We start from the raw sequence: 13,661 nt of genomic DNA on the forward strand, positions 1-13,661 counted from the left end.
CCAAGATAAATCCCGAGTGAATTAAACCCCAAGCATGTTCAACGATGATGCAGGATTGAGCTGGATATTATTAAACATTAGTGGGTAGTCCTGTGGAAGATTCTGTCGGGTTGATAGGTGCAAAAACTGAGTCTTTGATGCATTAAAAACAACAAGATTATTTTTACCCCAGTCAGAGATACAAGCCAAGTCAGACGTTAGGTGTGCCATAGCCTCATCCCTTGTTTGTTGAAGGAACTGCTGAGATGGACGTTGTGGGAACCGAATGGAAAAGTGAAGGCGAGTCATCAGCGTACGAGTGGAGAGGGTTAGATGTACAGCTTAGAAGGTCATTGATGAATAAAAGGAAGAGAGTTGGTGATAGGACAGAGCCCTGAGGAACACCATTGTTGATAGATCTAGGAGAAGAACGATGGCCGTCTACAACGGCGGCTATAGAACGACGGGAAAGGAAGCTAGAGATGAAGGCACAGATAGAAGGATAGAAACCGTAAGAAGGCAGTTTGGAAATCAAAGATTTATGCCAGACTCGATCGAAAGCCTTTGAGATGTCATTTGCAATGGCAAAGCTTTTGCCAAAATTCCGAAAGGAGGATAACCAGGAGTCTGAAAGGTAGGTGAGAAGATCGCCAGTGGAGCATCCCTGACGGAACCCATACTGACGATTAGAAAGAAGGTTGTGATAGGAATGATTCTTTAAAATTTTTGTGTTAAGAATAGACTCGAAAACTTTTGAGACACAGGATGGTAAAGCAATTGGACGATAGCTATTACCCTTTTCCGTGTTATATAAACCCATCTAATATCGCTATACTCTGCATAAATAATGTACAAGAGGATATTAACCAGCCATATCCAAAAATAAATCGCTAAGGAAGAGGTGTTAGGAAGATTCTTAACCGACAAGAAGGAGGGCTTAAAACACCTCCCACAACCTTTTTAAAAACCGCTTGAATGTAGCAAAAGCCGCTTCAGTGTCACAAAAACTACTTGTATGTAGCAAACAACGGTTGAATGTAACAAAACCTGCTTGAATGTAGCAAAAACCACTTAAAGCAAAACCTCTTGAATATAGCAAAAACCGCTTGAATGTAGCAAAAATAGCTTGAATGTAGCAAAAACCGCTCGAATATAGCAAAAAACTGCTTAAATGAAAGAAAAACTGCTTGAATGTAGCAAAAACTGCTAGAATGTAGCAAAAGTTGCTCAAATGTAACAATGCCGCTCAAATGTAACAATGACGCTTGAATATAGCAAGAGCCGTTTGAATGTAGCAAAATCCGCTTGAATGTTGTAAAAACTTTTGAAGCAAGAAAAGCATAAATGTAGCAAAAATAAACCCAAAATGAAAGACCGTTATAGCTTTTTTATTTTTTATTTTTTCCTATTTATTTTTCTTTAACCCCCGGCAGAGCGAGGTGAGGTGGGGACATTGTGGCTGGTAATTCTCTCTTCCGACTCCATCTACTACTGTCCTCATGGATAAATTACAGGCCTTTGTTTATCACGTGATGTCAAGAGAAATACACTGAGGTGATTTGGCCATGTGGAGAGGATGGAGGATGAGAGACTAACTAGGAGAGCGTAAGGTAGGGAGGGGGAGAGAGGGGGAGACCGAGTATGGGATGGAAGGGTGGAGTCGAGAGGTATATGAGAGAGGGGGGGTGTACGTTAAGGGGGGCAGTGATATGGCAGGGGACAGGGCGACGTGGAGGCGATTTGTTTGTAGCCACACCTTATGGGATTAAGGCGACTGGCTATAGATAGATAGACTTTTGTTTATCAGGTAACCAAGCCTAACAGCGCACAGAACCCGTCTTCAGAGAGAGAGAGAGAGAGAGAGATAGAGGTGGTTCTGGGTAGCCCTAAACATTAGAGAAAATAAAGAGAATTCAAGCTTTACCCTCTCTCTCTCTCTCTCTCTCTCTCTCTCTCTCTCTCTCTCTCTCTCTCACTGAGGACTAATGGCGCTAATTTGTGGCTGACACGCTACACACATATACACGCACCTCACACACGCTGACCACAGGGAGAGAGTGAGAAGCATGATTAGTACTAGGCATGGAGGAAATTATAAAAGGAAATGGAGTGCAAGAGTTAACCGTTACTCCCAGTCCTTCATGTATGCAATAGGTCAACTCTGGAACTGTCTCCCTCTGTCTGTATTTCCTACTGCCTATGATCTCCAGTCATTCAAACGCAGTGTGTCCAGTTATATCGAAATGAACGGATCTTGAATTTGACTCTGTTATTTTGTTTTTGTTTTGTCTTGAGGGGAACAATCTTGCGGGCTTCTGGCCTTTGGTTCCTTCTTCCCTGCTTAAAAAAAAAATGACTGGGAAAACTGATTAGGAAAAAAAACAAAAGCATAAAACAAGTGAACTAAACTGAGATATATGCGAGAATTTTATGTGCATTGACGTTATATCAGAAAAAAAAAAAAAAAACTGCAACATTACCAAAATCATCGCAACTATACGCGTTTCACCTCAACTTGGCTCAGATTTTCATCCTTTTCCAGCTTACTTCATGTAGCTTAGAGGCAGAAGACAATGCTAAGGCCCTACACCCTCTCCATACCACTTCTTCGTGACTGGCACTATAGGTGAGTGTTAATCTATTGCTACTACTCAAGCATTCAAGATCGAGGGATGGTAATTTAGGCCAAGTTAGAGTGAGAAGAGTATAGGAAAAATCATACATACGATAATATAATTCGTATACTACACCAAACAACACCTAGGCAGATATTTTAGTTTTTGTTGTAGCTCCTTGCGTGTGTGTGTGTGTGTGTGTGTGTGTGTGTGTGTGTGTGTGTGTGTGTGTGTGTGTGTGTGTGTGTGTGTGTGTGTGTGTGTGTGTGTGTGTACAGAAGTTGAACAGAGGAAAAAAATCCAATGGTCCACGTTCTCGTCTGCCTTGTAAAATTTCTCACCCATTCCCTACCATACTGTCATCATTTCAGACACAGATAACTAGGCTATACCACGTTCACCTTAACCTGGCTCACATTTTCGTCCTTCTGCAACTTATTTCACGTAGCAAAGAAAACACAACTATGGCTCTACAATCTTTCTATAGCACTTCCTCGTGACTAGCAACATATTCTAGCGTTTAGTGTCACAGCTCAGTAGGGAAGATGGAGAGAGGGCAATTTTAGGCCAAGTTAGAGTAACAAAGGTATAGTTACTGGCTTACACGGTGGGGCAACAGCTCACACAGAAGGGGAAAGCCTCATGCTACTCACAAAAGCAACAAAGTAACAAAGACATGGAACAAGGAACAAATCTTTAGCAAGGCTCTGGTATTACTTGACATGACTTTTATGCGGTACAGAAGTTCAGCAGAGACAGACAGACAGACAGAAAGACAGACAGATAGACAGACAGAGACAGACAGACAGACAGACAGACAGAGACATACCTTGCAATCTACGGGACACTGGCTGCATGTGTTCCTCTGCCAATTAAGGAGAACAGTGCAGCAGCCAAAATTAACCCAACTATACTCTCTTTACTGTAACTTGGCCCAGGTTTTCGTCCTTTTGTGGCGAGTTTTTACATAGTTCAATAGATGATTGAGGCAATTCTTGTTCCCTCCAAGTGTAATAACTGCAATGAAACTTAACAAATTAATCACTGGTCTAGCCGAGATTCGATCTCGGGCTCCCGCGCGTCATACGCGCGCACATTACCACTAAGCCAAAGACAGGATCCTCACATTGCCTCTAAGCAACGCGGGCTTTTATACATCCCATTACATCACTCTTTTCTTCCCCAAGTGATTAATTTGGTCAGTTTCGAACACACGTGGTAGCGTAGCACACTGAAGGCCACCGTTGGGGGAGCCCGTGAACCACACAGACAGCTCACCCCCGGGATGTAAGGCTTTTAACAACATCATTGCCCTCAAGGCCCTCACCTCACATCCCACACCGCTGCCAATCAATGTAAAGGACCAAACTGAAACTTAACAAATTAATCACTGGTCTGGCCGGGATTTGAACTCAGGCCCTCGCGCCTCATACGCGCGCACGTTACCACTGAGCCAAAGAGAGGATCCCCACCTTGCCTCTAAGCAACGAGGGCTTTTATACACCCCATTACACAAGAAAAAACAAAAACTATACAAAAGAGAGCCAAATTCAAGATCCGTTCATTTCGAGATGCCTGGACACACTGCGTTTGAAACACTGGAGGCCATAGACAGGAGGAAATACAGACAGAGGAAGAGTTCCGGAGATGACCTGTCGCATACATGAAGGACTGGGAGTAACGGTTAACTCATGCATTAGAGAGTTGGACAGAAAAGGGATGAGAGTTTGTTGCTAGACGGGTACTACGCGCCCGCCGTAGTGGTTGAGGGATGCAAGCAGACAGTTCAGAGGAGCAGTGACCATTGAAGTAGAGATAGAAAAGAGATAAAGATGTAACAGTGCGGCGAAGAGACAGAGGTTGAAGGGAGTCAGTGAAAGGAGGAGAGTTAATGAGACGAAAAGCCTTTGCCTCCACCCTATTGAGAAGAGCTGTATGTGGGAAGCCTCCCCACACATGAGAGTTGTATTCCACACAGGGGCGAATAAAACCCGTGTATAAAGTCAACAACTGTGCAGGGATGATGATGTCCTTTCCACCGCACTTCTTCGTGACTAGCATCCTATTCTAGTGCTCATACATTGGTACAGCTGAGCATTGAAGATGGAGAGAGGTCAGTACTGGGCCAAGTTAAAATAAAAGTTGTATAACCAGGATGATGAAGATCAGGAAGACGGATGTGAAAAACTCAAGAGGTTGCACTGACTGATTGACTGAAAAAGAAAAAAGATAAAAAATTCAGTTTACGACCAGTGCAGCAGCTTCTGAGTGACAATATAGTACAGTTTTTACACCCGCACTCGCAGTTAGAGAGCGAGTTATGTTTTGGGCGGTGTGTGTGTGTGTGTGTGTGTGTGTGTGTGTGTGTGTGTGTGTGTGTGTGTGTGTGTGTGTGTGTGTGTGTGAGAGAGAGAGAGAGAGAGAGAGAGAGAGAGACAATAAAATCCTCCATGTTTTGTATATGGGTTGCCGTGTAATTTTGGGGACGGGGTAATGTAGCTAGATCGAGATGGAAATTCCCTTGGCTTAACAGGAACTCATTGGCAGGGTAATGGTGAAAAACATACACCTGATAATTCATTTAGTAACCATACTATTGAATCTACTGGTATAATGGTAGGTGGGGCGACTACCATCCACTCACTCAATGTAGCTCATTGCATTTTATATTAGGCAGATAAAGTAAAAGTTAACCACAATTAAATGGTTAACTAGGCAAGCAGATTTTAATGGCTATCTGAATATTCACTCGGACTAATACAATATTATGGGTGAAAGGGACTGTTGTAGAGGACTTTACATTCATTAGGGATCCCCTATACTCCCACTGCAATACAAGATGGGCTAAACACACACACACACACACACACACACACACACACACACACACACACACACACACACACACACACACATAGGCCTACTCTCACTCTCTCTCTCTCTCTCTCTCTCTCTCTCTCTCTCTCTCTCTCTCTCTCTCTCTCTCTCTCAAAGAGGTCACATTTCACTAAATGTTTTATTGTATGGTTTGACGTATGCTCCTAACACCTCTTCCTTAGCGGTTTATTTCTGTGCCTCCTCCGTTATTATATTCTTGTGTGTCATGCAATCCATGTCGATGCTAGAAAAAACGTAAGAATAATAAAAGAGAATATTAATTGGTATATAGGAAAATAAATCGCTAAGGAAGAGGTGTTAGGGGGCTTCCTTAAACGACAAGAATACGGATCTTTATATGCCTTATCGACCAGTATTCCCGTCGGGTGAGGAAACTCCCTAACAACTTCTCTTTAGCTATTTATTGTTGGAAATGGCTGGTCAGTGTCGTTTAGTACGTTTTTATGCAGCGTATGGCCATGGAACACAGAACAGGATATTAAGGCGTAAAAAGTAAAATAAATCGCTAAGGAAAAGGTGTTAGGGAACTTAATGGACGGAAATAGGGACCACGGAAATAGGGACCACTATCACCCACGCCAGTTAACGGCTCGTGAAAATTGTCGTATTGGGTGGTGGCCGTGTGTGTAATTGGCTGCACTGGAAATCGATGCAGTGGATCTGGAATTTGGCTCTGTTATCTTGTTTCTGTCTTTTCTTGGAGGGAACAGTCTTGTGGGCACCTGGCCTTTGGTTCCTTCTTTCCTGAATTAATTAAAAAAAAAAAAAAAAGTCTCCGCACCAGAAAATTTTCAGAGTTTGAGATGAGAAAAAAACTCAATGTTTTTTTTTTTTTTTTTTTTTTATGAATGTTGGAGATGTGATAGACAGCGTTAGGTGAAATACACTGAGGTACTCTGGCCATATGGATAGAATGGAAAATGAGAAACTAACTAAGAGAGTGTTAACCATGCTCCACATTCTTTCCACAGAACTTCTTCGTGACTAGCCTCATTCTAGTGTCATTTTATTGTGCTAACTCAGCATTCAAAGGGGAGAGAGGGCAATTTTGGGCCAAGTTAATGTGAAAAGAGTGAAATGACTAAAAATATACAGACAACAGTGGAACTGTCGCTCCACGTAAACGCATCCAACTTTAAGATCCATATTCTCACCGGTGAAGCTCCCTAACACCTCTTCCTTACTGATTTTATTTTTGGATATGGGTAGCTAATATTCCTTTGAACGTTAATTATGAAGAGCATGGCGACACTGTAAGGATTTATGTAATGCCTCTTCTTTAGCGATTTATTTCTGGAAATGGGTGTTTAATATAACTTTCAACATTATTTATGCAGAGTATGGCGATACTGGAAGGATTTGTGTAACACAGAAGAGGACAGTGAGGTGTAATAAACAAACTAAATCGCCTAGGAAAAAGTGTTGGGGCTGTTCTTCAACTCTTAGCACAATTCCAGTTCGATCTTACGTATTTCCTTGTCCTTCTCGACTCATTCTTACCGCTCTCCTCCTCGACACTTTAGTTCCTAGAGTGTATATTAAAAAAAGGACCTTCACTATAGTCGCGGCGCACGACTCTGAGGTTGTCATTATCGTGCCCTGGCAACCTACCATTCAAATGTGCTGCCCATTTCGTGTATAACATGGGACGCATCTGATTCGTGTATAATATGTTCGTGTATAATAATATTCGTGGGTAATACATTAGTGCATAATAATATGATTCATGTATAATATGGTACAAAATCGGACACACTTCGAATGATAGGTTGCCAGGGTACGATAATGACAACCTCAGAGTCATGCGCCGCGACTATACACCCAAACCACTACACATACGACACCCATACTCACGGGATACACTGCACTGCCCCAGCCACACATCCCTCCACACTGCCAGCTCATCCCACCAGTTCCTTTCCTCACCACGTCGCCTTTTACCTTTTCCTAAGCGATTTATTTTGTTTATTGCATTTTACTGTCCCATTCTGTGATATTTAAATCCTTCCAATATGGCCATACTCTGCATAAATAACACTCAGGATATTAACCAGTCACATAAAAAAAAATAATAATCGATCCGGAAGAGGTAACACTTTTCCTAAGCGATTTATTTTGCTTATTACATCTTACTGTCCTATTCTGTGTTATATAAATCTTTCCAGTATGGCCATATTCTGCATAAATAACACTCAGAAGGATAATAACCAGCCACATCCCAAAATAAATCGCTAAAGAAGAGGTACCCCGCCCCCCACCTCCTTCGGCAGGGTCATACTGTCAACAAACACTCTTATTTTAGTTAATATGAAGCTGACTTCATCCAGCCCGGGAGAAGCCCCAGCCTAAAGCGATTAATTAAAGCTGTCTCTAATCCCATGTAGGCTATTTAAAAAGATCATTTGAGCCTAGTGAGTGTCTGAAGGAGCAAGAGAAAAATATAAAGACAACAGCATAGTGAATGAGCTAAGAAATCGAGAGGAAGACTCCGATTTCTGACGACGCGAGATCAAAATAAAGACAAAGATATAAAACACCTTACTAAATGAGTTAAGATATCGGGGAAGACTCCGATTCTGAAGGCGCAAAGCCAAAGCTGACGTCACCTTATTGAAAGAATAAAGATATCAAGGAAGACTCCGATTCTGAATTAGCAAGTTAAAAGTGAGAAGACAACGTATTAAATAAGTTAAAAAATCAAGGAAAACTCCTATTCTGAAGGAGCAAGATAAAAATACAAAGATGAAGGTAAAAATACGGCGCTTTACAGAATGAGTTGCATCAAGGAAGACTCCGATTTCTGAAGTGCGGTACCGTAGCAGGATAAAGTAACAAGAGGTTACCTTACTGAATGAGTGTAAATACCAAGGAAGACTCCGATTCTGAGGAGGAACATAAAAATAAAAAAAGAAGTTGATAAAGGTATCTTACAGAATGAGTGTAAAAAGCAAGGAAGACTTCGATTCAGAAGTATATATATATATATATATATATATATATATATATATATATATATATATATATATATATATATATATATATATATATATATATACTGTATGTATACAAAGAAGATAAAGTAGAAGAAGAAAGGGCAACTTACAGAATGAGTTACGACATTAAGGAAGACTCCGATATCTGACGTACAAGGCTTGATTCCACCAGGGCAACACAGGCAACATGTGGCATGCAACTTGCCTGGCTTTCAACATGTATGTTGAATGTGACATTCAACCAGAGACATGTTGACTGCGACAAGTCAACATTGTTGTTTCATGTAGCATGCTACATGCCAATGTTTATGTGGAATGCCACAAAACCATTTCCACCGATTCAACAAAAACTGAGCCAGTTGTTAACACCATGTAACAGACAGACAGACAGATATGTAGATAGACAGAGCTTAACAAAAAATCATACAAGTAGATACCGTGTAAAACACACACACACACACACACACACACACACACACACACACACACACACACACACACACACACACACACACACACACACAGCAATAATAACTTATAAAAAGGTGTGAATGTATAGAAAGACGGGTGCTGCGTGCCTGCCGTCAAGATGAAGGCACGAATGCAAAAATTTTCTGAAGTACCGTACCTTAGCTTAACAAGAGACAAGATAGAGAGAATAATGTAACAGATGAAAGATTTGCTAGTGTTGGCACAGTATTAGGACTGGCGGAGAGAGAGAGTGTGTGTGTTCTTGGCTAATCCCCGCAGTGCATCTAGTTTAGCCTGGTTATTCTTGTATTGTTCCAAGCGTTTATCCATTGAACGACAAGTTTTCTATATTCTTCTATAAATTCTACGGTAGTTTTCTTAAGACCAGTTCATCTTGTTGCTTTCAACATGGAATCCTTCCCGCGACTGGTGGGAAGGCGGGCAACACCAGGCAACAGGCTAGATCTTGTCGCATGCGTCACGTTCTACGGGCAACTTGTTGCCGCCTGTTGCCTGCCACACAGTCGCATGCTACATGTTGCCTTGTATTGAACTGGTTGCAACACACTTGGCCTATGCCACATTGCAGCATGCCACATGTTGCCAAAATGTTGCCTCAGTGGAATCGTTACCTCCCTGAATGAGATTTAAAAAATCAAGGAAGACTCCAACTGTGAAGGAGCAAGATCAAAATACAGAGAAAGATATAAAACAAAATGTGTTAAGATATCGAGGAAGACTCCAATTCTGAAGGAGCAAGATAAATATACAAAGAGGAAGGAATAAAATAAAATAAAAACAGCTTACTGAATGAGTTAAGCTAACATGGAAGACTCGATTCTGAAGGAACAAAAACATAAGATGACATCAGCGTAGTGAATGAATTAAATATCGAGAGAGAGAGAGAGAGAGAGACTCCGATTCGGATCAGGGAAGACTTTCATTTCAGAAGTACCGTAGCAAGGTCAAAGTAATAAGACGTTACCTTCTTACCTTACTGAATGAGCGTAAAAATCAAGGAAGACTCCAATTTCTGAAGGAGGACGATAAAAATTAAAAAAAGTGCAAAAGGCGCCTTACAGAATGAATGTAAAAATCCAATAAGACTTCGATTTCTGAAGAAGGAAGATAAGAATACAAAGAAGATGAAGTTACGAAGTCAAGGAAGACTCCGATTTATGGAGGATAAAAATACAAAACAAAACAAAAGTGAAAAAAGGCACCTTATAGAATGAGTTACGACATCAACGAACACTCCGATTTCAGAAGTACCACAGCAAAGTAAAAATAAAAAAGGCGTTACCTTTCTGAATGAGTTTAAAAATCAAGGGAAACTCCGATTCTGAAGGACGCATGTAATAATACAAAGGGAAAGACATAAAATAAAATAAAAACATCTTACTAAATGAGTTTTAAAATCAAGGAAGACTCCGATTCAGAAGGAGCGAGATCAAAATAAAGAGAAAGATAGAAAATTAAACACTTTACTAAATGAGTTAAGGAATCAAGGAAGACACAGATTTCTGAAGGACGAAGACAAATATAGAAAGAAAATGAAGTTAAAAAAAAAATAGGCGCCTTAGAGAATGGGTTACGACATCAAGGAAGACTCCGATTTCTGAAGTACCGTAGCAAGATAAAAGTACAAAGACGTTACCTTACTGAATGAGTTGTAAAAAATCAAGGAAGACTCCGATTTCTGAAGTGGCGTGACAAAAATAAAACGAAACCGCACTGAATGACTTAAGAAATCGAAAGGAAGACTCTGATTTCCGAAGCAAGATAAAAATATAAAGACGACAGCGTAGTGACGGAGTTAAGAAACCGAGAGAGAGACTCCGATTTCTGACACAGCAAGATCAAAATAAAGAGAAATGTATAAATATAAAACAGCTTACTAAATGAGTTAAGCTATCAAGGAAGACCCCGATTCTGAACTAGCGAGGTAAAAGCGAGAGTCAATCTACCACTGAGCTCTATAGTATAGCACTACGGTAGAGAACGGTCATGGCACAAAGGCTAAAGACAGTGTGCTATGAACGTTAAAGTGATAGTGATGTTGAAGCTGTTTTACGTCGAAGTAATGATGCTGAAATGGTGTGGGAAGTCCTTAGACTATCCATGTCATGAAACCAGATGTCCAGATTGATAAAGGCCGGAAGAAACATGGAAATATCCACAAGAGAGTGTGAACGGAAGAGAAGAGGACATGGAGAGAAACACTGGAGATAAATGGGCCCCTTTTAGTGGCCTCATTCATGCAGGGATACTGGGGAAGAATCTTCCCGCTCCTCCCCAGGGGGCAGGAATGACAGAGAATTAGCAACAAGATATATTTCTTGTGAAATGTAACGCCATCTCTCTTCGAAGAATTCCTGTGCCCATTTGTGTATCCGTAAGCTGCACACTGGACCATGGCACTATATTTTCCGGAATCATCAGCTGCTTTCAAAAACCCACTCAGCGGCTCTGCCACTGGGCTACTTGAAGTAAGCTATAAAAAAAAAAAAAAAAGGCGAAAATCTAGGCCAGGTTGAGATAAAATGAGTATAGTAGTTACAACCCAATTCTTTGATGATCTTAGACATTTACTTCCTTCAATCCAAGATGTCTTATTTAATCTATTCTTGTTCCCTCTGAAGCTTTTGTTTAATTGGGGACACTTTTCAAAGTGGAACGATTAAATACAGCCTAAGATGACCCTTCCAGTACTGCAGGGCTTTGCACACTAAGTAGTATCGCTTGAGGGTAAAAACAAAAACAAAAAAAAAGTTACTATAGGAAGAGGTTAACGGCCATAGCAATAAGAGTGGCCAAGTCCTTTCACCTCTAATCATTGAAGGCTTTTTAAATGTTGTGCTTCGTACATTCAGTGTAGGAGAACCACCGCTTGCTGCACTCTCCTAACCAGAAGGTTAGTCAGGAGGACGCAAAAATAAAATAGAACCTAGAGGTCCCCACCCCAAGGAGGGAATCATACCAGCCGCGAGCCGATACACATCTAGCGCGGCTCGGAATATGACCTTATCCCTACTACACAACTGTAAAAATTTGTGATGATATCTTCTACGGTTGCAAAGATATAATGCTAACAGACACATACACACACACACACAGACAAACTGAAAACAATACTCGTAGCAGATTTTCATCCATACTACACACCTGTAAAATTTTGTGATGATATCTTGAGCGGTTGCGAAGTTATCGTGCTAATGGACACACAGGCAGAAAAACTGAAAACAATACCTGCTTAGCTACAGCAGCTGGTAATTACGGCCTTGGTTGAAGGGAAGACAGCCTATAATATTGAAAAATTAACATTATAGGAAATGTCACCTCCTGCCTAATACACCATATTATTAGGCTCCACAACAGGGTGAAGAGTTACTGTATTGCCTTCGCTTCTTGAACAGTATGTAGATATCTTTTTTCAACATGGCATTATTTCTTTAGTTCTTCACCAGTTTGCTTCAGACTTCCCACAGTTGCTCTTTGCTCCAGTAACCCTAGACACCCTTTTCTTTTCTTTCTTAACTTCCTTTTTAGGTATTTTAAAGATATCTGCGATCCGATAGGGCCGTGAAACCCATGCCCTGCCGAGACGCATGAAACTCCACGGAAATGCCCCACCACATTTCACACAGTGTCACACCAAAGGAGGTAAATATTAGGGACCAAATTACCCCTTTAGGAAATTTCGGTCGACATGAAATTGGAACAGGCCCATCTGTGACCCAGTTCCAACCATCCAGCACAGTTCATTGAAATACTTTTTTCTAGTTTTGGCCACACACACACACACACACACACACAGCATTAAAGTATATTAGATGACATGATAACTATACATATATGCCAACATATATAAAAATGTCACAAAACGGTTTCTTTGAAAGTACTTTTGCAAACTGACAATAACCTGCAAACTTCAGATATGTTCAGAAATAAATGGAAAAAAGAAAAAAATACTGGCAGTGTCCCTTGAAAGAAGATGGTGATGGCAGGTTACAGTTAATACGAAAATAAAATGTGTATGATAGACACCTCTGCCCATACAACAGCAGCTGATGAGCATCTCTAGAAGCAGTGAAACCAGGTGTGACAAAACGAAAATGAACAAAATAATCCGTAGTAAGCTTAAATGCAAAAGCTCTATTCTCGACCAAAGCTTAAATCAAGGTAGTATTTAACCTTTTTTCTGGTGAAGAATTTGATATGACATTAGCCAGAACAACATAACGGTAATTAATTTCATGCAGTGCAGTAATGGGGTAAACACCACCTGTACTCACCTTGATGCGTGAGAACCAACAGGATAAGGATAAAGTACCACGATGTCACGTCCATCTTGGCGGAAGTCCACGTCGACAGAAGGAAACACTAGACGATGGAGTACGAGATGACTGTGGCGAGAGTTTGGCCTTGCACACCAGTCACATAAGTACTTAATCACACCAGCCACGTAACTACTTAATCACACCAGCCACGAAAGTACTTAATCACACCAGCCACGAAAGTACTTAATCACACCAGCCACGAAAGTACTTAATCACACCAGTCATGTAAGTCCTTGATCACAAAAGCTACGTAAGTACTTAATCACACCAGCCACGTAAGGTCTTGATCACACCAGCCACGTAAGGTCTTGACCACACCAGCCACGTCAGTACTTAATCACACCAGCCACGTAAGTACTTAATCA

The 13,661-nt window shown here is 41.0% G+C and overlaps 1 protein-coding gene across 1 annotated transcript in view; it reads right to left on the reverse strand.

Moving 5' to 3' along the window:
• Positions 1–13,338, reverse strand: part of LOC145391599 (protein amalgam-like) — a 190,254-nt gene extending 176,916 nt beyond the window's left edge. The window contains exon 1 of the mRNA XM_080266142.1: positions 13,252–13,338. Coding sequence (XP_080122268.1) covers positions 13,252–13,306 — 55 coding nt within the window. The 5' untranslated portion in view covers positions 13,307–13,338. The remainder of the gene's footprint in view (positions 1–13,251) is intronic.
• Between the last annotated feature and the right edge of the window lie 323 nt (positions 13,339–13,661).

Source organism: Coenobita brevimanus, chromosome 19, assembly GCF_032717465.1.
Source record: "Coenobita brevimanus isolate Jiangsu-jjx chromosome 19, ASM3271746v2, whole genome shotgun sequence".
Classification (NCBI taxonomy): domain Eukaryota; kingdom Metazoa; phylum Arthropoda; class Malacostraca; order Decapoda; family Coenobitidae; genus Coenobita; species Coenobita brevimanus.